This window comes from Canis lupus, chromosome 20 (genome assembly GCF_011100685.1).
Source record: "Canis lupus familiaris isolate Mischka breed German Shepherd chromosome 20, alternate assembly UU_Cfam_GSD_1.0, whole genome shotgun sequence".
Classification (NCBI taxonomy): Eukaryota; Metazoa; Chordata; class Mammalia; order Carnivora; family Canidae; genus Canis; species Canis lupus.
The window spans coordinates 43636460-43662057 of NC_049241.1; the positions used below are offsets into that span (position 1 = coordinate 43636460).

The following is a 25598-nucleotide window of genomic DNA, read 5'->3' on the forward strand; positions in this document are numbered from 1 at the left end:
GTAGGTAGTGGAGGAGGAGTCAAATTTGACCTGTGTAGAGCCAAAAGCCCATCTGCGGAAAATTCTTCCAACTATCAAAACCAAAATTTTAAGCAGAAAATTCTTCTGATTATCAAACTCCAAATTTTGAGACACCTGGGTGGCTCAGTGGTTGAGTGTCTGCCTTCTCAGTTCAGGGCATGATCCTGGGTCCCGGGATCAAGTCCCACATCAGGCTCCCCACAGGGAGCCTGCTTCTTCCTCTCTCTCTGCATCTCTCATGAATAAATAAATAAAATCTTAAAAAAAAAAAAACCACCAAAATTTTAAGCAGAATATTCAGTTCTCATTATGCCTTACGAAAAAATGGAAAGGTTTTTTTCTCTGTCAGAAATAAATGGATTCTGCAGCATATAAACTTATAAACGTGCCATACTAATTTGTTCTTTATATTTAATTAGAATCACATAAATATAATCTGCCAGAGTTCTGGTATTTGTAGGGCACAACAGTGTAGTGTTTCTATGAACAGTGAGTATTTCTGTATGAATTCAACACAATAAATCAAGATGGCATCTTAGCTTAGCTGATGCATCTTGTCGTGATAAAGTCTGGCAGTTCAAGAAGAAAAGAGCACACACGGAGGCAAAACGACTTGAAGAAATGAATGAATGAGCTGCACCTGTGAGTTCATAGCAGAGACACCAGGTTATTTTGCTGGATCTTGTGACATTGGTGGTATTTTTCCTTTTTTTTTTCCCCCAAGTTTTTAATTTGTGGTGATTTCTTTCCTTGTTTTATATAGTCATTTTTTCATTTTGTTTGTAACTCTGTATTCTCTTTCTTAAGGTGATAAGTTCAGCCCCACAAACCTATATCCACTCATTTCTCTGTTTTATGCATTTCTTCTTTTAATGGAACACAGCCTGCAGTATTCTTCTGACAAAAGGTGTGTGGGAGGGGCTCCTGGCTAGCTCAGTCAGTAGAGCATGTGACTCTTGATCTTGGGGTTTTGAGTTCAAGCCCCACATTGGCTGTAGAACTTACTTAAAAATAACAGAATCTTTTATTTTTTTAAAAAAAGGTTTGTGGGAGTTTGATGTTTGGGGTTGTTTGTCTTAGATCCTGGATATCTAAAAGTGCCCTTTTTCTACCTTATAATTAATTGGTAGTGTAGCTGGGTATAGAATTCTTGGTTGGAAGTTATTAAACCTTCAGCATCTGGAAGCTATTGCTTCATTATCTTCTAGCTTCCAGGGCTGCTGTTGAGAAATCCAAATCCATTTTGATTTCTGTTCCTTTGCATGAGACCCATTTCTTGTCTCTGGAAGTTATAGAATCTTCTTTTTGATCATAGGTTTCCATGCCTTGATGTGAGCCTATTTTATCCATTATGCTGGACATTCCATGAATCTTTAAATTTGGAAACTCACATCAGGCAGGCTTGGGGGATTTCTTGAATTATATCACTAATGATGTCTTCTCTGTTTCATTTGCTCTCTCTTCTTAGCATTATCATTACTTGAGAGATTATTCAGATGCTGGCTTTCCTGAACTGGATCTCTAATTCCTTAATTTTTCTTTTCTATTTTTTCTTTTTGTCCTTCTACTTTGCTTTCTAGGAAATCTTCTAACCTCCTATTTATTTGTTAATATCAATTATCTTTTTTTTTTAATTTCCAAGAACTCTTTTGTAGATATCTGAATCTTCATGTTTCATAACAAGCTGTTCCTTGCTTCATAGATGTAATGCTGCCAGCTATCTCTCTAAGGAAGTTAGTAACTGTTTTTGTTTTGCTTTGTTTTGTTTTCTTCTTCTTATATAGTCACTTTCCTCCAAGTTACTTTTTTGTGTTTGGCTAGTTGGTTGATTTTGACTACATGTTAGAAATTTTCCTCAGATGTCTGTAAATTCTAATTGGTCATATTTTTTTTAAGATTTTAATTAATTAATTTGAGAAAGAGAGAGAGAACGCAAGCAGGGGAACAACAGGCAGAGGAAGAGGGAGAAGCAGTCCCCTCACTGAGCAGGGAACTGATGTGAGATTCGAGCCCTGGACCCTGAGATCATGACCTAAGCCAAAGGCAGACATTTAACTGACTGAGCCACCCAGGCACCCCTGTCTGGTCATATTTAAAAGAGAGATTAAAAAACTGAGTTGGTGGGAGTTACCAACTGGGAGCCTCATAACTGTGCTCTGGTTACCCTGCTGATGGGGACAAATGTCCCTATCTTTAGCTGTCTCCTCTTGGGCTGGTCAGATTCTCCAGGAGAAGATTCCATCTCCAGGATGGATGATAAAGTCCTCTCTGTTGCATTCTGGGAGGCAAGTTGGGGCTAGGCACCTGGAGTGTTCAGCATTCAGAACGCATAGGCATACGCTCCTTTTATCTATCTGTTATTCAGAATGATTCCTAGGCCTTCAACTATGCCTGGCCCTTCTGATCCAGATCCCTTTGTTTTAACCTCTCCAGCAAACAACACTTCAGACTTCTGCTGCTGCAGAGGGCCAGTGGCCCAGCCAGGAAGAATAGAGGAAAGGTTCCAGGGATTGAACTATAGCACTTCTTAGATAGTTTTCTGCCAGTTTTCCTTGTTTTAGCTCTCTTTTATGGTCCTATTCCATACCTTATACTACTACTTCCTAAGTTGTTTTTTATTTTACAGGTTTTTGTGGGGGTTTTCTGGGTTTTTTGTTTGTTTGGGGGTTTGTGGGTTTTGTGGGGTTTTTTGCTTTGTTTTTTAGTTTTGATTTTTCCATAGTATAAATCATACTATTTCTCACTTCCCCACCACCACTACCACCACCAGCTTAGGGTTCTCCTGCCTCCAGGCTCCTATGGCAGTTACTGCTTATCATGCTTTCCAGCTTCTAAGAGGATCTTGCCATTATCTTCCCTCTGTTCTCTTGTCTTTGTAGGCTTAGGTTGTTGTTGTTGTTGTTGTTGTTTTAAGCTCTGTTTTGTAGCATGTGTAGAGTTTCTGGAGGGTCCAAATTACATGGAATAGTTTGTTTTAAAATCCACCCTTCCATCTGTCATTTTTCTCTGGCAATAGACGTGGCTGCCTATATTTCTTTCCAGCTCAGAAATAACCTTTGAAACTGACTCCTTCCATTCAGCCACATTCATAAAACAAAACATTTCCATACCTTGACAATGCTTTGCTCACATTCCACTCCAAGAGCCAAGACTTTCCTCAAGATATCTTGACTTCAACTGTGTGGTTGGGTTGTCATGCAAAGGATGCAGGAATACCTCCCTGCTTTGCTCACCTCTTTCTCATTGCTGCCACTGCTGTTTGCGACCATCATCAATCCTTCATATCTGAGAATTATCAACACCATTGACGGAAAGTTGGTGTCACTATCCTGGGGAAGACATTTAAGCAAACTTCAGAGAAGTAAGACAGTAATGAAGTAATTTGTTCCTTAGGCTTAAATTTGTCAAGCAGTCATTATGATATTTTGAATTCAACATACCACCACTCTAATAATAATAATAATAATAATAACAATAATAATAATAATTATTATTATATGTGGGAAACAATGGTGCTATGGATGCTAGGAGATCGTGCTGGGGTATAGAATTAGGAAAACAGACAAAATCTGTTTTCACTCTCTGGGTCGGCATAAACATTTTGAAAGAGTATTGGAGGGATCCCTGGGTGGCGCAGCGGTTTGGCGCCTGCCTTTGGCCCAGGGCACGATCCTGGAGATCCGGGATCGAATCCCACGTCAGGCTCCCGGTGCATGGAGCCTGCTTCTCCCTCTGCCTGTGTCTCTTCCTCTCACTCTCTCTCTGTGACTATCATAAATAAATAAAAATTTAAAAAAAAAAAAAAAAAAAAAAAAAAAAGAAAGAGTATTGGAACACCTGGGTGGCTCAGTCAGTTGAGCATCTGCCTTTTGGTCAAGGCTCAGGTCATGATCTCACAGTCGTGGGACTGAGCCCCATGTGGGACTCTGTGCTCAATGCAAAGTCCCTTCAGATTATTTCTCTCTCTTCCTCCCCTCTACCCCTCACTGTCACACCCATGTGTGTGTGCTCTCTCTCTCTCTCAAATAAATAAATAAAATCTTAAAAAAAAAAAAAAAAAAAAACAGGGTAGCCCAGGTAGCTCAGCAGTTTAGTGCTGCCTTCGGCCAGGGCATGATCCTGGAGTCCCAGGATCGAATCCCATGTCAGGCTCCCTGCATGGAGCCTACTTCTCCCTCTGTCTGTGTCTCTGCCTCTCTCTCTCTCTCTCTCTGTGTCTCTCATGAATAAATAAATAAAATCTTTTTTAAAAATCTAAAGGGTGTTTAGATTTTTCTGAGCTTGCCCTCAGCTCATGGGGAGAACCAAGATCTTCCCTACTCTTCTCATCTTCCTTCTCCTCTCTAGGCCTGTTTCCCGAACTATCTACCTGATGAGGGAAGTGGAGCAGAAGATGAGCTCAGAGGTCCATGCAAGCTCACAGTCCAGGCCTTTCTAGGAAGAGGAAAGGGTGGGGTCCATGCCCTCAGTCTGGACATCTCTGCCTCCCTAGTGGACTGTGGGCTCCAGAGGACAGAATTTGCTTTATTCTCATCAGGGAAGACACAAAGAAGAAAGGGCAAGAAGCTCCTAAGAGATGACTTCTTACCCCATGTACAAGGAGAGCAGGGGCTGCTGGGAGATGTTCAGTGCCCCCAGGTATTAGACAGAAGTTGGGGCTGAACAGTAGGATGGGATCCCTGGGTGGCGCAGCGGTTTGGCGCCTGCCTTTGGCCCAGGGCGCGATCCTGGAGACCCAGGATCGAGTCCCACATCGGGCTCCCAGTGCATGGAGCCTGCTTCTCCCTCTGCCTGTGTCTCTGCCTCTCTCTCTCTCTCTGTGACTATCATAAATAAATAAAAATTAAAAAAAAAAAAAAAAAAAAAAAAAAAAAAAAAAAAAAAAGAAGAAATGAACAGTAGGATGATGGTCTTGCCTGGACTGGGATTCCCCTCCCAGCTCTCCTAGACTACTCTGGATGACCCTGGCCCAGCCTCCGGCTGCCCATTGGCACAGGTAGCTCGGGGTGGGGGGCATGGAATCATTCTTGGAGACCCTTACTCTGCCAGCTGAGTCCCTGAACGTCTACTGCCTTTCCTTGCAGCCACCTGCCGCTAGGCTTGGTGTGTGGCCTACAGGGTGAAAGGAGAACCCACAAGACCACGGAAGCCAAACACAGGAAGCACACAGGCAGCTGGGAGGAGGCAAAGGACCTAGGGCAGTTGATTTTTACAGCCCCACGACTGGCTTGGAGGCTCTGTGCCCAGACCGCACATACTACTCCACACGCAATTCAAGGAAGGTGCCCTGTGGATGTGTTTAGATTTCTTCTCTTGGACCTTTCCAGCCGCATGCATTCATTCATTCACTCATTCGTTCGTTCTTCAAACACCTACATTCTTCAAAGCAACTTCGTTTGTGGAAAACCCTTCCTGCTCTGTCAAACCCTGCCTCTGTATATTCCTAACTGGCCTTGGGCAGCGTGTCTCCTCGTAATGTGGCAGGGGTGCTGTGAGCCTTAGAGACGCGCCAGGTAAGGTGCCTGAGGCTGCAGACTCAGTTCCGCAGCCAAATCCGGTAGGAGGCCCACAAGAAATCAGGTCTTGGGTGATCCACAAGTATGATTCCCTTGCAAAATAGGGCTCACAAGGGCTTCCTTGTGGGCCGGACAGCGAAGGGGGAGAGCGGACGGCTTCCCCAAGGGCGACCTCCGCGCCTGTAGACTAAAAGACTTGAAGGCTCGGCCTTGAGAGGGAGGAATTACCCGGGAGAGTGGCCACAGGTCCCCGCGCCCTGGAGGGAGGGGCGGGCGCTGCGGCGGGAAGGGGAGGAGGAGGCAGAGGAGGGGACAGGCCGGGCCAGCTCGGGCTCCGGGGCGCAGGGCGGAGCCCAGGCCGGCCCGCCCGCGCGCAGGTGAGCTAGCCGGGGCGGAGCGCAGCGCAGCCCGTGCCAGGCCCGCGCGCCCGCGGCCGCCGCTCCGAGCCGATCTCCCGCCGAGGCCGAGGCGCCGCCGAGCCATGGGCGGCCAGAGGTGCGGGGTCGCGCTCGCGCTGCTGGGGGTCCTGCTGCTGGGCGCCGGGCGCCTGCCGCGCCGAGCCGGTGAGTGCGCTGCGGCCCGGGGTGGCGCGCAGCGGGGACGGGCCCCCGAGGAGGGGAGGAGGGGTCCCGCGGAGCCCAGGGATGCCGGGTCCGGGTGACGGCGACGCGGCCGGGACGCCCTGACTGGACGGCCAGGGTCCCCGGCACCGCCGGCTCCGGGGCGCGCCGCGTCGGGGGGTGGCCGTGCGCTCCTGGTTCCGAGCGCCGCGGCACCTGGGAGTGTCCCCGAGGCGGGGGAGCCCGGCGGGGGGGGGGGGGGTGAGCGCCGCGCGCGCAGACGGCGCAGGAGGAAATAGGGTGCGTGCGCCCCGCCGAGCCCCGGGGACCTGCCGCGCGCCCGGGGCTTTACCTGGGGGCGCGGGGGCGGGCGCGGGGGCAGGCGCGGGGAGCGAGCCGTCCTGTCGCCCGGGCCGGGGAGGAGGTGCAAGACACCTGTGACTCGGCGCCCCGTAGCCCGGCGGATCCCCGCTTCCCCGGCCCGCGCTCTCCGTCCTCAGCTCCCCCGAAGTTCGGGAACTTTGATTTGAAAATGAAAGCGCGGGGCTGGGGAAGGCCGCCGGGCGTTGGTGCCTCGGGGGCGCCGCAGGCCCGCCGCGCCCCGCCCCGCCTCGGCCTCGGCCTCGGCGTCGGAGTCGCGCCTGCACTTTGCCCGCCGAAGGGGGTCGGCGAGGGGGCGCTCCCGAGGAGAGTGTGCGTTTCCAGTTATCCCGGTTGCGGGGAGGTGCCCTGCGGGTCCTGCGGGCATCGGAGCCACAAAGAACCTGGGGTCTCCGTGTAAGGACTTGAGGCCTCACTAGCGCAGGTGTTGTGGTTTTTAAAGAGCTGTCCAGGAAGCGATTATGGCCTTTGATTATTCTTTGCTGCACCTAAGGGGGGAGGGGGTGTAGTTGGCAGGAGGGTAGGTTAGTGTGAATTAAATTAAGGAACAAAAAGAAGAAGAAGAAAAAAAAAAAAAACAACCAAGCGGGTGCGCTGAGCTTTGGCGTTCTGGCACCTGCCACCATCATACACCCACGGGAAGGCTTCCTGGTTCCTTCCTCCGACAGCATCGGGGTGACATTGCTGCACATTCCATAGAACGTCTTAAGGCCTCATTTAAAACCTGGTGCACGGATGCATGTTTACTGTAATACACGTTCCCCGTCAGCCTTAACTTTCCAGATTTCCTTTGGAGACGAAAATCAGTTTAAGAATAAAGAGGTGATTTCGCTAGTGAAAACATGTGGCCTTGTGTGTGAGAGAAGGAAAAAATACATGTGTCCAATCGCACTTGGGAGCTGTGCTGAAACTCGGGATGGTTTGAGAGGTTTTGCATGGTCTGTGACAACCAGAACTCCTCCGGTAGGAATGTGGTGTAAATTAAGGCATTACTCATGACAAAGACGACAGGCTGGCCCCGACTGGCCTCTGTGAATGCGCCTCCTCTGCTCCCCTGTGGCCTGGAGAGGCTGCCATCTTGGTCTCCGGAAGCTCCCGCAGAGTCCCTTCCTTCCAGGAAGTTCCTGACGTTCAGGTGTAAACACCGGGAGGCCTAGGAACCACCCGCTCACTTTCTTAAATCCTTCCTGTGGTCCCCAGACCTGGCTCTGTGTGGCCAGGTCACTGGGCCGAACTGAGGGCTGCGTCTTGGAGGTTAGAGCTGTTGTGGGGTGCAGGGGCCTTGCCTGAGGTCCTGCAGCTGGCCTAAGGGGTTCGGGGCCTTTGAGGAGTCACTGGAGTCTGTCCAGAAAAGGTGGAGAAAGCCAGAGAGCCCCGCACAGTGGATTGGTTTTTTAAATCTCTGAACTTTCCACGCAAAGACTCAGCAGAGTGAAAGTGAACTTGGTGTCCCTGCAGAGCTGAACCGCAGAGGGGTGTCTGTGTCTCAGGGTGCTGTGTTTGGGTGGGTTTGGTGTAACCAGCTGCTCTCCCACTTCCACGAGTGAAGAACTGGTTGAGCTGGAGTCATAACCTTGTTAAAACCTCAACCGGGGTGGCTTTTGGAGAACTGCGGAGGTACCAGAGTCTGGGCCAGCGACCCCATTCTTGCCGCCATTGTTTTTTGTCAGAACTGTGAGTAGACGTCAAGGCATGTGTTCACTCACCCTGGATGAGTGTGTGTTCATCATTCTTCAGATTCAAATGAGGAGCTGGCAGCTGTTGTCTGGAATGTGTAACTGGTAGGACCGAGCAGTCTCCCTCACCCCCACGGATCTCCGTGACTTACGGTCACAGACGCGGCTCTGCTGACTGTGGGGATGTGCTCTGGTGCTGGCCCATCGGCCTCCGGGCTCCCCTCAGATGCTGCCATTTTGTCTCGAAGACCTGCCCTGCCCCCACGCGTGCTCCTCTGGGGGTTCTCCCAGGCTCTCAAGGTAGGGGAAGGAAGTTGAAAACAGCAATTACAATGTTTCAAGTAATATATACTTATTGTAGAAAAATTGGTAAAAAGTATAACCAAAGTAAAAAATAATAATCTGTGAGCAAAGCACCTTGGTCACTTTGGTGCAATCTTATCATCTGTGTGTGTGTGTGTGTGTGTGTGTGTGTAAAGCCAAAACTGGGGCCATCCATCGTGTGGCTTTAACTAGTCCCCCATCATTGGACATGTAGGTTGCTTTCCACTTTTCCTGCTAAAAAGACAGAACATGTCCGACGATAGGGGACTACTTGTATCAATTTTGATAAGACATTAAAAATTACGTAGCACAGTTCATATACTGACATAAAATGGTGTCATCTTTGTGTTGTCGAAGTTATAAAATAGTATAAGCTGGATAATCCCATTTTGATATATCTGAGAACAGGTTCTTGTTTACTATATGATTCTGCACTTTCTCGATGATTCTGTCCCACTGAAACTCTAGAAATGGAATTCCCGGCGTGAAAAGTAGAGAAAATGTTAGGGAGGTTGGACGCCTCCTCCCCTTTGGCCCTGTGGTGAGCTCATCCTGTGGTCCTGGTGTACGTTCCAGCCCGCGTGTGCGAGTGTGTGGTTTCCACACTCGCAGGCTATCCTCACTGTTTCAGTGACATCTATGGAAGAAGCCTTTTCCTCCCTCTAGTTCAGCAAGCAGGGTCTGACAGTGTTGGCAGATGTTCAAGAATCTTAGGGGCACCCCAGCTAGATGGTACTAATAGTCCAGCAGTGGTTTTTGTTGTTGTTGTTGTTGTTGTTTTGCCAAAAACTAACCAAACAAACAAAAACCCAGGGGTGCCTGGGTGGCTCAGTCGGTTAAGTGTCTGCCTTTCATTTCAGGTGATGATCTCAGGGTCCTGGGATCAAGCCCTGTTCAACAGGGAGTCTGCCTCTCTCTCTCTCCCTCTGCCCTTCCCCCCACTTGTCTGCACTCTCTCTCTCTCTCTCTCTCTCTCTCTCAAATAAATAAATAAAATCTTTAAAAAAAAAAACCCAGAACTGAATCCCCTGGCTTATAACACAAGTCTTACCTAGGACTCTGACTTGGGTTTAGGTCGGGGAGGGGATGGAGTTTGCTGGTCAGAAGGATTCCTGATTGAGCTCAAGGTAGGTGGGGCGGTAGGGGTGACAGGACCCCTGATGTGTGAGACCCATGGCTAAGGCTCTCCACCTGAGTGATTAAGAAAAGTTCATACCCTCTAATTATCATTCTAAATTATAAAAATTATCCCACAATCAAATTATTTCAAACCACTTCCGACAGCCTTGTAATTAGCCCTTCACCTTCTCCCAGGCAGCTGGCAACGTTCTAGACAAGCAGGCTAGGAGAGCCAAGTTTGCTACCTCATCTCCCTTTAGCCTTGGGTTTGTATTCAGTACATCATTTTTTAAAATCACTAACTACTACTTGTCATAGCTAACACATATTGAGCATCTGCTCTGTGCCAGCCACTCTTCTGAATATTTTATATGTCAGCATGGCTTGCTTACCATCAGTAAGTAATTCATTCTTTAAAACCAGGCATTCTGCATGAAAATACTAACTGATGCCCTATGTTTCATTATTTCATATGGGAAAAACAATAACAACCCAATGCACGACAACCTAACCCCACACACACACAGTGTCCAAAAGCATAATGAAACACAGAAAGACACCCATCTATAATTAACACCCAATTTTATTCAGTGTGAAATACATAAGACATCACTTCCGGATTGCCAAACCGTGTATATGGTTCTTTGCAGACAGCTGCTTTGTGTGTAGGAGCTTGCTGTACCCCCGCCCCACAGGCACTCGGGGCATCTCCACTAGATCCTGACACTCCACCTATTGTATTTGCATTGTAGATTGAGACCTTCTGAGTTCCATTTTGTTTAAAATGTTGTGTTTGAATCTGTAAATATTCATGTTTCCTCTATAGACACCCAGAAAGAACTATGATGGAGGAAACAAGGTTTGAGTAATAACAACTCCTCTGCTTTCTCCTGAGAAAATGTAAATTGAGGAGGTGCTCTTGAGTAAACCTGCTAGTGTTTTACCTCTCCATCCTCAAGCAAGTACCCCCATGAAGACCCCTGTATTGAGCACAGAGAGGTCAAGTAACTTGCCCAGGGTTACCCAGCTGGTAGGTAGTGGTGCTGAGATGGCAGCCCAGGTAGCCGGACTGCAGAGCCCAGCTCCTGTCACTGGTGTGCCGTAACCCCTCTGCACAGTGGGGCTCCTGAAGGCAGCATTCGCTAGTGCTCTCAGAGGACTACACATCTGCGCTCCAGACGTGTCTTTTCATTTAAAACAAAACAAGCAACGCTTATCAAGTGCTGTGTTCATATTTGTTCTGGGGATGTGTATGTGCTTTTAATATTCAAAGAATTTAAGGACTGTGCTTTGAAAACACCTGGACATGGTAACAAAAATTCAAAGAGTAGGAAAGGGCACATGGGAAGAAGTACGTCCCTGTCCACCACCGACCCCAGGCTTTCTCGCAGAGGCAGCCATGGTTTCCTGTGCATTGTTCTTGAGCTATTCTATGCGTGTACACACTTACAAATGTATGTGCCTCCCTTCTTTACACAGCAGGAGCATAACCATAGTATATGGGATAGGATATGTCTCACATGCTGCTTGATTTTGTTCATCTTTTGTGATTTTGTCCATCCCGTGCTCACTCCAGATTAGAACACATTTTTTTGCCGGTTGCATAATATTCCTTGTCATGGGTGCACCATGATATATTTCACCAGCCCCTGACTGGTAGGTTGTTTCCAGTCTTTTGTTCTTATTTATTTAATTTTTTTTTAAGATTTTACTTATTTATTTGAGAGAGAGAGAGAGAGAGAGAGCGCGTGTGAGCAGAGGGAGGGAAAAGCAGACTCCCCACTGAGTGTGGAGCCCAACGTGAGGCTTGATCCCAGAACCCTGAGATCATGACCTGAGCCAAAGGCTTAACCCACTGGGCCAGCCAGGCACCCTGGTCTTTTATTTTTATAAACAGAGCTTCAGTGACCGTACTTGCAGTTGACTTCATTAGGCATATAGACAAGTTAACCTGTGAGTGAAATTCCTGGAGGAGGGAATTACTGGGTCAAAGGATTTGTATAGAAAGTATCAAAGAACAAATGGAGCGAAGTGAGTAACAGAAGTGAGATAACCTGCCCAGGGTCACAGCTAATGAGTGGTGGCTCGGATCTGTGAATCTGGGCAGACTTGTTCCAGAGTGCAGACTCGGTACCTCCCCACGCTGGGGTTTACTCCTTCCTTTAGTCTTTCCAGTTCAAACTAACCATAAGTTTTAGGGGAGAGAAACGTTTTTAACTTCCTTCTAAGTATCTACTTTCCCCTAAGCACTCAGCCTGCCAGGAGTCCTGCAGATAGTGGCTCTGATAGCACCTCATGTTGACACTGAAGAGTGATTTGTTTTTTACTGACTTTTTCATAGGTGAGTCTCATGGTTAAGGTATAACACACTCTAAGCTGCTGTAACACAAAAACCCAAACATGGGTAATGCCTTGACCACATCAGGTGTGTATTTATTGCTCATCTAAGATCCCAAACAGGGGATCTTCTCCAAGCAGTGATGAGAACCCAGACTCCTTCACCTTCTGGCTCATCCACATCAAACTGATGGAAGACAGAGGACTGCAAAGTGGCTCACGTGGGAGGGTTTTATGGCCTGAGCGTGGGGGTTGTTTCACATCCTTTGTGCTGCCTTTCTCTTGGCTAGAACTCAGTGGCATGGCCCCATCCCCCTGGAAAGGAGACAGAAATGTAGTCCAGATGTGACCCTGGAAGAAGTTAGCCTTGTCCAATTGGCAAGGCAGTGGGCAGGGTAGGAAGAGTACCAGACTTAAGAGTCAGGGGCGCATGGTGGTGACCTCAAGTCTTGTTAACGGTGAGCTTTCAGACATGAAAAAGTTGCCTCGTCTCTCTAGGTCCCGGTTTTCCAATCTTTAATGTAGGGATTTGGACCATGAAGAGGAAGCACCAGCCCTAATGTTGTATGATCTGATTTAAACCAAAGCTGATCTGTGGACTCCTGGAGATCCCTGAGTTGGAGGAACAGATCAGACCGGTTCATATCCAACCCCCATGAGTTTAGCGGGTGGAACTGACTGGCACATGGCTGGCATTTAATAAATTATGTGTGGAATGAATAGACGGGTACTCCAAGTCAACTCTCAAGCAAGTCTTTTTAGGAGGCAACAAGCTCCAGAAGTTAGATGACTTCTTTGGGTCACATTGTTGGAAGGAGCTGAGGGCCGGAAGTAGTTTTTTTTTTTAAGATTTTGTTTATTTATCCATGAGAGACACACACAGAGAGGCAGAGGGAGAAGCAGGCTCCATGGAGGGAGCCCGATGTGGGACTCGATCCTGGGACTCTGGGATCAGGCCCTGAGCCAAAGACAGATGCTCAACCCCTGAGACACCCAGGTGTCCCAAGGGCCAGAAGTTCTAAACCTTGGGTCTTCTGGCTCCAGATCCAAGGCAGATCACACAGAAGGGGAGGAAGAGGGAGGCTCGGTCCTGGAGAGTAGAAAACAAGAGAATGTGGATTGACAGAGAGAACCATAGCTCTCTGTGTTCCTGCAGAGGGTAGAGGAGACCTCCCTAGTGATCCAGGTCCTCGGCCTCTCACCAGGACCTGGGGCCTTCACTGCATAGAACATGTGCTAAGTCTCTGCTGGTCCCCTGAAACCTGTGCTCAGGAAGCATTGGGTGGGGTTGGCAGTGGATCCACCGAATGCAAACTCCCTCCTGGAAACTTGCCAGGGAATCACCAGAAAATGATGAGGACTTGCTTGTGATGCAGTGAAGGAAGCAGGAAGTAAAGTTGTGTGCGTGTGTGTTTGTGTGTGCATGTGCACGCAAACATGACTCATGTCATCTTACTATCTTTCTGTCCATCTTATGTGAGCTCAGGAAAAGAGACTGGAAGGAAAGAAGTCCCACCATGAAGTGCCTGGCCTCTCGTGGTGGCTCAGCACAGTCCCCCTCTGTGGACGGTTTGCTGGTGGCAGTAATGATTGTGACAAGGACTTTGTATTGTCCTGTATGTTCTCCCCATTTTAGCCATATTGCCCCCACAGTATCCTAACTGGGTGGTTTGGTTTGCTTTGGTTTTCTCTAAATAGTGATCCTGGAATCTGTGAGAGAACACAATAGAACATCAGAATTTGCCTTACAGAGATGAGCTTCACAAACTTGTATGAAATTAAAAGTTCTTTCTTCAACTGCTAGACTTACAAAAAGTAATCTGCCCTTCTCGAATCTCTCCTGAGCAGAGGAGCCCAGGACCGGGGCACCTCTGACGGCCTTACTGGCCTGACTTTGCCCGGGAGGGGCTGTCCTCTTGCATCAGCCATCCAGTGCAAACACCACTCAGCACTATGACTCCAAAGCCATTACATGCCCCACTTCACAGGAGGAGCATCTTTAAGTAATAAATTTGGAAATATCTTGAAAGAATAAAATAAAACCCTTCCATAAACACAGACGATGTAGCTTTCTTTAAGTTTTAAGTGAAGTGCAGATACTTCTGACCCTCCGTGACAGAAGATCAGAGGATTCTGGGTGAAATATGCCATTTCTACAAAAATATGCGAAGTACCAATCTGCTGCCTGTGTCTGGGATGATAGAACATAGTCTCCAGAAATGAGTTTCATCAAATTTTATGAGTCCCAAAAATCACATGGAGCATAAGTTAAGCTGTTGTTTTGGGTGTCGGGTCTGCCACGTGGCCATGCACGATACCACACAGAGCTTGAAGCCACAAGGAGCCTTCTGTAGCACTCAATAATGTGTGGTCCAGCTGGGAGCTGGCCTGGGATAGTGTCTGTCCAGGCACATGCTGTTCATCCAAACAGATACCTTATCTTCTGCTGCTGATCTGGTGGAAGGAACATCAGGCTATTTCAAACAGAAATGTTTGGCTAAAAACAGCGTTGAACCTGAAAACCATTTGCAAATGTTTGGTGAGAGGTCCAGAGACATCATGAGGGATGCAGAGATAAAGGCCCTGATGGGAAGAGCTCGTGGCATCTCCTGGACCGAGATAGACACCTGGCTCTTGTGTGGAGTGGTACAGCACCATGGAGGTGAGGCCAAGAGCCAGCAGTGCAGTGGGAGGCACTCTTATATGTGCTGCTCCTGCTGGAAGCCTCTGCTTTGCTGGAGGCCTCCGACAGCTGCGAACATGGTCGTCAGGAGGATTCAGCAGTAGTGATGGGCTGTCCTCACTGCTGAGCGCCATGTGACAAGTCTGACTGGAGCTGGCCTTGAAGCATCTCCAAGTCATAAGCCCAGCACTGCTCAGTCACCATTGGCTTCTGGGTTCTTGCTCACCTCTGCATTTCTCACGTCCTCAGACCATGCATCCCCAAGGGCCCAGGAAACTGGCAGAGGGAGAGGGGAGCAGAGAAATGGAAGGATTTGAGCCAGAGGTCTTAATGGGCTCACAGTTACCTGCTGGCTTCTCAGAAGCAATCTCATTCAGACAAGCATTGGGATAGGGCAAAGCTTGGTTCAAATCCTGACTCCCCCACCTCCTAACTAAGTGGCTTGGGCTAGTTACTTAGCCTCCTTAAGACTCAATGTCCTCAGTTCCAAACAGGGACCCAGCAGCACCTCGTGGGTAGCTGGAGGTTAGAATGAAATCATGTCTGTAAATCACTTAGCACCGGGTCTGGCCTGGAACAGATTCCTCAGCTAATGAGAATTGCTATTTCTTTGATTATTTGATTATTTGACTTGAGCCCAGGAAGAACTTGGAGATTTTTAAGAGCAGACAGTCTGGATGTAGCTACCAAGCCATAGCCTCTGTAACCAGGTCACTCGTGAGAGACATTTAGGTAGTTCTCAGGCCTCTGCTACCACATGCTGTGCTTGGGTTTCTATCCCAGCACAGTTGACTTTGGGCATGTGTGAGGGCATCTCATGGGAAGTGCCTAGCAGTGAAGCTGCTGGATTTAAAATTGAAAGAAGTCATTGTCAGTGACACTAGAACAAGTTTTTAAAAATTGCAAGTGAGCACCTACACACACATACACACATTGTATGTGTATTTCTTGTTAGCCAAGGAACTGACCAGACCAGTTTTATATAACTTTAATGCCATGCTCAATTACTCTGAGGAATGAATGAGAACACCCCAGTAGGCTTCTGAGGATTATAGCTATTCTTGTGAGCAGGTGTCATACCCCGAGACCTGCCAAGCTGTGGAAGCAGAGCTGGACCCCTGCCTTTAATCCCCTCCCAGAGATGAAGAATTACCCAACCAGCCTAGAAGTTGCTGACAATCTTATCAGGCACTTCAGCCTTGGGCTAAATCTATCAGGAGCAAGTTCTCAACTTGTCAGAACATGGAAGACGTTTTCAAATTGTAAACAGTGCTTGGGTCGTCTTACAGACCATCACTGAACACTTGCATCAACATCTTCCAGCCTCCCTGGTCTGTGCCTGTGTGGGGAATACAATCCAAGTTCAAGCCAGGACCCTGGGACCCAGGGAAGGTATGTGTCACTGGCACCTTGAAACTCTAGGTAAGCATCTAGATAAGCTCCTTGTCCTGGTAGCTAGAGACTGGGAAAAACCCAAATGTCCATCGTTAGAAGCCTGGTTAAATAGATCATGGTACATCGCAACAGTAGAATGCTATGTAGCCATTTAAGGCAATTGGGTAGCTTTTAATATACTGATGTGGAGTGACATCAAGATATATTATGGACAAAAAAAACGTAAGATTCAGAACAGTGAGTATAGCATGTTGCCTTTGGCAAAAGAAAATGAAATGAAATATAATCAGGGTGGCATATAGATATATCTTACATATTCACAGATTCCCTGTGTAAGGACACACAAGAAGCTGGTATCAGTGGTTGCGCCTGTAGATTCAAGATAAAAGTAAGGCTTTTTTACTGATCAAAAGACTCGTTTTTTCTTTGTGCTTCATGTATTATTTATATAAATGTAAAAGATATCTTTCAGCCTTATTAAGATATAAAATAAAGCTATAAAATTAAGCTCTAAAATACACAGCAGAAGATTCACCAATCACAATGGCACTATTCCATGAGTCCTGTCAAATGCAGGATAACATCCCTACCACCCTGCAAAGTTCCTCCAGACCCCTCTGCAGTCAATTTCCAGGCAACCATTGATTGGCCTTTAGCCTTCTATCACCAAAGTTTTCTTTAAAAATAATTTTAGGGCACTTGGGTGGTTCAGTCGGCTAAGCATCTGCCTTTGGCTCAGGTCATGGTCTCAGGGTCCTGGGATCCAGCCCCATATTGGGCTCCCTGCTCAGTGGGGAATCTGCTTCTCTCTCTTCCTCTGCCTGCCACTCCCCCTGCTTGTGCGCTCTTTCTCTGTCAAATAAATAAATAAAATCTTTTAAAAATAATAATAATTCTAAATTTAAAAAAATGCAAAGCCAGGTATGCATCAGCGATCAATAGTTTTGTTAAAAAACAGATCTTGTGGGCAGTCCGGGTGGCTCAGCGGTTTAGCGCTGCCTTCAGTCCAGGGCGTGATCCTAGAGACCTGGGATCGAGTCCCACGTCAGGCTCCCTGCATGGAGCCTGCTTCTCCCTCTGCCTGTGTCTCTGCCTCTCTCTCTCTCTCTCTCTCTTTCTCTCTATCTCTCATGAATAAATAAATAAAAATCTTAAATTAAAAAAAAGATTAAAAAAAAACAGATCTTGTGAATATAGATACTGTCTGCATGAAGCCTACAGTTGCTTCCTGCAAGAATTTGGTTGTGTAGAAAGATTGCAGTAAAGGACAGTAAAAATTCCTGTCACTAGGAATTAGGGAACTAATGACGAAAGCCACCTTCTCCACTTGGAGCAACTTTTCTTGAAGAGCAAATTGCTGCATTTCTCCCCCAATGCACTCTTAGAGTCTAGTACTGAGCAGGCCTAGAGAATTTGATTTTTGCCTAGGAAGTCTTTGAAAAATCTTGTCCAGCCTTAAGCCATTTAGTAATAAGTCCCAACCATTCCACAGACCTTGCAGGGCCCCTGTGCTAGATGGTAGATATACAGAGGTAGGAAACTTGAGTCCCTTGCTCTGCAGGGACTCACCATCTAAAAGGGATTCAAACATGTAAACTGGGGGCTGCAAATAAGAGGTCTCGGCTTGATGTGTTTTGAAATAAAGCTGAATCACAAAGTATTTAGTAGAGCATGCACCCTCTGATTCCGCAAATACTCCATGTTGGCTTTTCCTCATTTACTCTGCCTGCGGCCCAAAAGCTGAGTTTGAGACACTGTCCAATGTGATAAGTACACTTGAAAGATATATGTATAAAAACTGCAGTGAAGTTTGGGGATGGAGACTAGCTCTCATAGGCAGGAAAAGAGAAGGAGGAAGACAAGGTGTTCTGGTGTCTGAGGTCTGTGGGACATCACAACAAACCGTGAGGTTGGCTCTGTCATTCATTAACAATCCCACAGTGTTGTTTTGACATTTCCAGAGCAACCTTCCCACCAGTTAGCAAGACAACTTGCTAACTGATCCGTTATCTGGAAAAATGTAATTAAAGGTGATCCTTCAACATCCAGATGGCCAACAGACACATGAAAAGATGCTCAATATCACTCGTCATCAGGGAAAGGCAAATCAAAACTACAGTGAAATACCACCTTACACCTATCAGAATGACTTAAATCAAAACCACGAGAAACGACAGGTGTTGGCGAGGATGCAGAGAAAGGGGAACCCTCTTGCACCGTTGGTGGGAATGCAAACTGGTGCAGCCACTCTGGAAAACAGTATGGAAGTCCCTCAAAAAGCTAAAAATAGAACTACCCTAGGATCCAGCAATCATACTACTAGGTATTCACCCAAACAATACAAAAGCGCTAATTCAAAGAGATACAAGCACCCTGATGTTTACAGCAGTAGTATCTACAACAGCTAAATTATGGAAGCAGCTCAAGTATCCATCGATTGATAAATAGGTAAAGAAGATATGGTAGAGATATAGATATCTATAGATACCACACACACAATGGAATATTACTCAGTCATAAAAAAGAGTGAAATCTTGCCATTTACAAAACATTGATGGAGCTAGAGAATACCATGTTAAGTGAAACAAGTCAGCCAGGGAAAGACAAATACCGTATGATTTCACTCATATGTGGAATTTAAAAAACAAAACAAACAAGCAAAGGGGAAAGAAAAAAAGAGAGAGACACACCAAGAAAGAGACTCTACTATAGAGAATAAACTGATGGTTACCAGAGGGAAGGGGAGGCGGGGGGGGGGGGGGGGCGGAATGAGTGAAGTAGGTGAAGGGGATTAAGGAGCGCATTTGTCTCGATGAGCACCCAGTATTGTATGGAAGTGTTAAACCACTATATTGTATACCTGCAACTAATATTACACTATGCGTTAACTAACTGGAATTTTAAAACTTTAAAAAAAAAAATCATGATCCTTCAATGTATGATTTATAACTGGAACCAGCTCTAGAAGCAAAACAAAATGTAGTTGAATGAGGATTAAATGCCCTGTTGCTCTGGGAATTTCTAGCTGGTTTTGTTCCCATCCTCCTCTTACTTCCTGATAATAACACTTAACAGTAGGATCAACTCCTGTTGTACAGAAGGAATGTGGCTCATGAAATGCAAAGTGCTCAGAACCACAGTGTCTTCTCTCCCTTTCAGGAATAACCATCTGCTTTTTTCTTCCACCTGCCAACACAATGTGTTTTGGGGCCAGGCTCCTCAAAACCCTCATCTTGGTATTCTTGATCCCTCAATGCTGTTTTTTTATCTCCCTGAATGTTTAGCATGATTACCTTAAGATCACTGGCTAGTCCCAATACTGGCACTGTCCAGGTGTCAATACACCTAGCCTTGTTGATGTAACTTTTTCCATGATGGTTGAACCCCTATAATATCCATTCTTATTGGTTTAAGACCTGCCATGTCAATATCTTCTGTAACATACCTCCTTGTGGACATAACACTTTTCCGTAACAACCACCGTTCTCTTATAGTGGTCCTCCTCAGTGATGAGACATCTTCCATAATCTTGTTGACACCTCCTATAATCACCACCTTCTGATGTAATGATGTAATGTATCCTATAATGGCCCTCCTCATTGACATAACACTTCTTGGAAGCTGTCCTAGCCCCAAGGTGAGGAAAACATATGCCTGTCTGGCCCCAAAGATTTCCGGGAATGTGCAGCCTTCCTTCGCTGAGCTATTTTACCCTGGGCCACCTGGTGTGCCAAAGAAATCACTTTATTGACCTGGCCTGTGGTCATTTGAGATAGCCTCATCCAGAGACTTGTGTTGACACCCCCTTACCCTTTAAGAATGCTGGAAACATCAATAACAGCAAGAGGCACTGATCCCTAATCACTAAAATGAGAGATTCAAACAGAAGGTTGTATTCCCTGTAGGCTGCCCTGGCTTCTGCAATGGTGATACATGCACTCTCTCTAGTTATATCCCCATGAATAACCAAGAGTTTGGGCTTTTGCAGTCAAGAAACTGGTAGACCTAAGGCCCCCCAAAAATCCATTTCACCCCCCCTCTCAGCTGCCACTTGGTGACAGCTGACATCCCCTGGCTGCACATGCTGCTGTCTGTCCTTCTGGTTGCAGCAAGGTTGGAGTGAGGGGTGAGTCAGCTGGTGGTCACCCTCCAGACTGTGATAAACACAGAGTAGATCCCTGCCAGAGTATCAGGAATAAAGGTAGGGAAGGAGGTGGTAAGATGTCAGAGATGGCAGGGTGAGTGGACATCATTCTTTGCCTAGGACTTGTCATTCATGAGGAGAATTGGGATCAGGGCTCTGAGGGGCAAAATGACAGGCCAAGAAAGGGGCTCAAACGGGGCAAACAGGCTTGTTTTGGATGACTAGGCTCCTGCCTACCTATAGAACACAGCCTGTGTCACAGGGGCCTGGACACCAGGGCAAAGGGTAGTGTTGATATTCAGAGTGGGTGTTGGAAAAGCAAACATGACACTTCTCTCTGTGTTGGTGGTGCTGAGTGCTATAACTGAAGCAGACCCCTCCCTGGACGGGGTTGGGGCAAATGCTTGGTTTACCCCAAACCTACCCAGCAGCCTGTGACCTTGAGTGTGATATCTTGGAGTAGCAGGCATGCCTGGGCTTTGGAGTCAGGCAGTCCTGGGTTTGAATCTCAGCAATGCATCTTCCCAGCTGTGAATGTGAACAGTTTACCAAAAGGATATATAGAGAAAGTACCCAGTACGTGGCAAATATTGAACACATGAAGGTGGTAAGTTATTGCCATCATTCCCAGAGGCCACCCTCCACCAGCCCTTAGCTTTGGCCAGCCCCTACACAGCCTAACATTTCTGGACTCTTGGGGTGTTAGGGACAGGCTTCCCGCTGGCTCTCTCCTTGGTTTCTGGGTTTCATCAGAGGATACTCTTCTTACTCTTGCTCTGCCCACTGGGCCAGGTGAGATGACCAGTCATTAGCTCTCTTGACCACATCATCACCTTCCCTCTGACCCACTCACCTGTCTCCCTGTCACCTTCCAGCATCTGGACACTAAAGTTTTACAGTAAATACAATGTGTTTGGACATCCTCATTGATGTACACTTCCAGACAAGCAGTCCACTTGACAAGTACCATAATGGTAACTCAGCTCAGAAGGGAAAGCTCCAGAGCACCTGAGTGCTTCAATTGGTTGAGCATCTGACTCTTGATTTTGGCTCAGGTCATGATCTCAGGATTGTGAGTTTGAGCCTTATATCAGGCTCTGCACTTAGCAGAGTCTTCTTCTCTCCCTCTGCCCTCCCTGCATACTCTCTCTCTTAAATAAATAAATCGAAGAAGAAGAAGAAGAAGAAGAAGAAGAAGAAGAAGAAGAAGAAGAAGAAGAAGAAGAAGAAGAAGAAGGAGAAGAAGAAGAAGAAGAAAGAAAAAGAAAAAGAAGAAGAAGAGGAGGAGGAGGAAAAAAAGAAGAATGTATGTGGGGTTTATTTGTGGGTAGTGGAAGGATGAGTACTCTCTTCCCTTTTTTATTTTTTACCACAATTAAGTGAAGCACCCCTATGGTCCCAAGCCTTGCTTTGTAACATGTACCTACCAGCACATCTGCTTCCAACCCTACCCTCAAAGGAAGTCTTGGCACACCCCACAGCGTCCCTCCCACATGGATGCACAAGCCTAACTCATTGCACACCAGGTTCAGACCACTACTCAGGCTTCAATCAGAGCCCAACAGGTTTTCATCCTCCTTCTTCGGAGTTGAATAAACAACAGTTTGTTGGGGTGCCTGGGTGGCTCGGTGGTTTAGCGTCTGCCTTCAGCCCAGGGCATGATCCTGGAGTCCTGGGATTGAGTCCCACATCAGGCCCCCTGCATGAAGCCTGCTTCTCCCTCTATGTCTCTGTTTCTATTTGTGTCTCTCAGGAATAAATAAATAAAAATCTAAAAAAAAAAAAAAAAAAACAGTTTGTTGTAGCCAGAAGTGTGAAACTCTGCAAGAGCCTAAGACCTGGAGGGCAGAGATTTTGAATTGTTTGTGGACAAGAGCTGGTACTCAGCACTCTGCAAGCACAAAGAGGGACTCAGAAGAGGTTTGGTGCATGCCCAGGAGGACAGAAGGAGGCCGGGGTAGAGGGTTTGAGTCTCTCATCAGGGCAGGTTTCAAATAGCCTTTTGGGGGTGGGAGATTAAAAACTTTTTTTGAGGCATAAAAATACATAAAAAGTGTACAGCTTGATACATTTTCCATATGTATATACATGCATACATATTTATGTGTGTGTGTGTGTGTGTGTACTTCCAGTACCCCAGAGTTTTTCCTTCCTTGTTAATACCTGTCTCCCAGAGGATCACTGTTCTGACTTATGTAAGTACAGGTTGGTTTTTCTTCCGAACTTGATACAAATGGATTCCTACCACATGTAGTCTTTTGTGTATGGATTCTTGTGCAGTCATCTCTCTGCTAACTTTTTGTTTGTTTGTTTTTGTTTGTTTTAAAGATTTTATTTATTTATTCATGAGAGACCCACACAGAGAGAGAAAGGCAGAGACACAGGCAGAGGGAGAAGCAGGCTCCATGCAGGGAGCCCGACACAGGACTTGATCCCGGGTCTCCAGGATCAGGCCCTGGGCTGAAGGTGGCACTAAACCTCTGAGCCACCCGGGCTGCCCAACTCTCTGCTGACTTTGTATCAGAAGAACCTGGACAACTAATCTCCATTGGCAAGGCAGGGCCATGGGAACAAAGTACTTTAGGGCTGGAACACTAAGGAAATTAGAGATCCAGCAACTGCTAAGCATTTGGCAGTTGGGCAAGGGGAACTCTGGGTCCGCTGTCCTGTGTTTGTCCATGAGCATGCATACAGATGGGTTCTTCAACTTGCTTCTTTGATTCTTCCCCATCCATCCATGGAATCTTTAGTGACTTTCACAGTCATGGTAACTCACACTTCAGGGTCTAACAAAATGAATCTTTTTAACATTTCATAAAATGTAAATGTGATTTAAACTGGCCTTATGGCATGTTAGCATATCATGAATTATTCATAGTGGTCATAAGCTGAGTTATGTTTGTTGTTTAATTCTGCGATTCCCATGTTCGAAGTCTGTTATGATGCAACTTTTTCTCCCTCTGTAGCCCTCTTTGAAATTATTCCTTCACCCAGTGCAATTTGCTTCAATCTGGAATTAAATGTGAAAGCCCGTGTTTGGGGTTGGCCACAGTCCCAGAGAGATTTATATGTAGATGGATTCATTTGCTCCAGACCGTGGTGCGGAGGATAGTCCACAGCCTAGTTGGGGTCTCTAACATGCATCTCTAAAATGGGGTGTGTCTTTGATCATAAAAGGGAAGAATACAGCAGAAGGGTTTGGATATGCACACCCATCACCATTTTGGAAAAATAATTCAAATCACAAGCCCTGCAGACAGTTGATTGCTCGTGTCCTCTTCAGAGGATCATTCGGTTACTTTAGAAAATGAACAACTGGGAAGCCTGGGTGGCTCAGCGGTTTAGCGCTGCCTTCAGCCCAGGGCGTGATCCTGGAGTCCCGGGATCAAGTCCCACGTCAGGCTCCCTGCATGGAGCCTGCTTCTCCCTCTGACTGTGTCTCTGACTCTCTCTCTCTGTGTGTCTCTTATGAATAAATAAATAAAATCTTTTTTAAAAAATGAACAACTTGCATCTGTGTGTATAAATTTTTGTCTTAAAGAGTTTGGGAATTAAGAGTAGGAAGTGAATGGGTAGACATAACCGTCCTCTGTTTTGATCAACTATTTCAGCAAGTTGGATTGACTCGGGTTACACACAAATTGCTTTTCACATTGCTCTTTGAACTTTAGTTTATCTTGTCCTTTGGAATTACTCTAAGAGCCATGGAAATGGTAAACTATTTTAAAGATACCTGTGGGTCTCTTTCACTGAGGGGGTGGGAATGTAACATCCTTGGAACCCTGAAATCCCCAGATGTGACTCAGGAAGGCACCTGGCCTGGACAGCAGCTCATCATTACCTTGGGTCATGTGGCCAGAAATCAGCCTTCATCAAAACTGCAACACCAATTGTCTGTGGCCCTTCTACTGTTGCTGTGCTTGCCGTCTTCCCTGCCCTGACCTCCCCAATGAGGTCCTATGTCACAGTCCTACCCTTTCCCTGGTGGGAGGTGGTGCTTATTCACCCCCAGGCCTTTTATTTATAACTGTGGTCAATGTCCAGCCCTTGCAGGTAGGTTAGCTGTTCACTGCAGTGTTTAGTACATGAGCTTAAAGTGAGACCCTTACCTTTGGAGAACCTGTAAGCTCTAATGGGGCCATGGTCAGTGAGTTCTTGTGGCCACCATGGCCCAGCATCCTCAGTTGGGAGGTACCCATGCTGTTTGGAGCTGGAAAATGGTCACCTGTCCTGTTACCCACCCCCTCCTCTGGACTTCCAATAGTAGCCTGAAGCATTCCCCCAGCCCAACCCCGACCACCACACTTGCCCCAGCATCTTTGTGGGGTGCCTTGTGGGCAGCCATCATTCCATATCCCTTTGTCTTGCTGCCTCAGCAGGCAGCTTTGTCCCAGCCAGTCTGGGGAGTGAGGCTGCTGGAGTGGAAAGGGAGACTAAGTAGTGGTGGGAGGTGTTGGTGTGCCTTATCAGGGCTTGCTTGATTTCCAAACCAATGAAGAATGGGTGAGGGTCTCTATCCAGGAGCATATATTCCCTGCCAAGCCAAACTGGAGGCCTGGGGTGAGATTCATCCACTCCAACTAAACAAGAAGGAAATTCAGTAGATGGGGACTTGGGGAATTCTCCTGAATTTACCTATTGAGTCTGAATTTGCTTGCTGAATCTGACAGTGGCCTCAAGAAGTGCGCCCAATGGGTCCAGACTTCTGCAGGATGCTTTTCCACCGAGACCTGGCATTAGCTCTTTATACCCAGTTCTTTCTACCAGAAATGTGGCTGCTCTTTCTTTGCCACCAGCTTGGCCACATGCCTCCCATCCCACAACCCCTAGGCAGACCCCACAGAGCTGCGAAACCGTTAGCACCTAAACATGCCAATTTCCTTTCCTTGTGTCCTTGCGCTGAGACCTGTCCAAGAAGATGCACAAAAAGAGAACCACATCCCAAACATTTTGAGCTCCAGGGAGCTTTAAATCTTACGTTTAAATTCAGACTAGAGTTGCAAATTACTTTGACATGATGAATGATTTCTGCTAATGCAGGGTGGCTATTTGGCCATTTTAAACTAACATCTTTCCCTTTTGATAATCCCGGAGATCCCCTGGAGACCCAGCAGCCAGATCATGTTTTATTCCGTCCTGACTGATTGGCGGTGAGAACAAACCATTCTCACAAAGTCCCTGGCTGAGTGTGGAAGTCCTTGGGCAGAGCCAGCTCCGCAGAGTGGTCGTCTCTCACGCTGGGTGTCCTTCTGGGCTCCAGTGTCATACCGCTTGGACACAGAACCCGGCCTCGCCTCTTACTAATCATATACCCCTGAGCAGATTACTTAAGCTCTCAGAGCCTCAACTTCTTTGTTTGTAAAATGGGCATTAATATTAGAACCACTCTGTGGGGGTGGTGGGGATTTATAAATACTTTTACCGAATATGAGCAGAGACTGC

General features: G+C 46.8%; 1 protein-coding gene across 1 annotated transcript in view; it reads left to right on the forward strand.

Annotated features, from left to right (window-relative positions):
- Positions 1-5978: 5978 nt before the first annotated feature.
- The window catches only part of CDCP1 (CUB domain containing protein 1), a 54768-nt gene continuing 35148 nt past the window's right edge, over positions 5979-25598 (forward strand). The window contains exon 1 of the mRNA XM_038566690.1: positions 5979-6100. Coding sequence (XP_038422618.1) covers positions 6019-6100 — 82 coding nt within the window. The 5' untranslated portion in view covers positions 5979-6018. The remainder of the gene's footprint in view (positions 6101-25598) is intronic.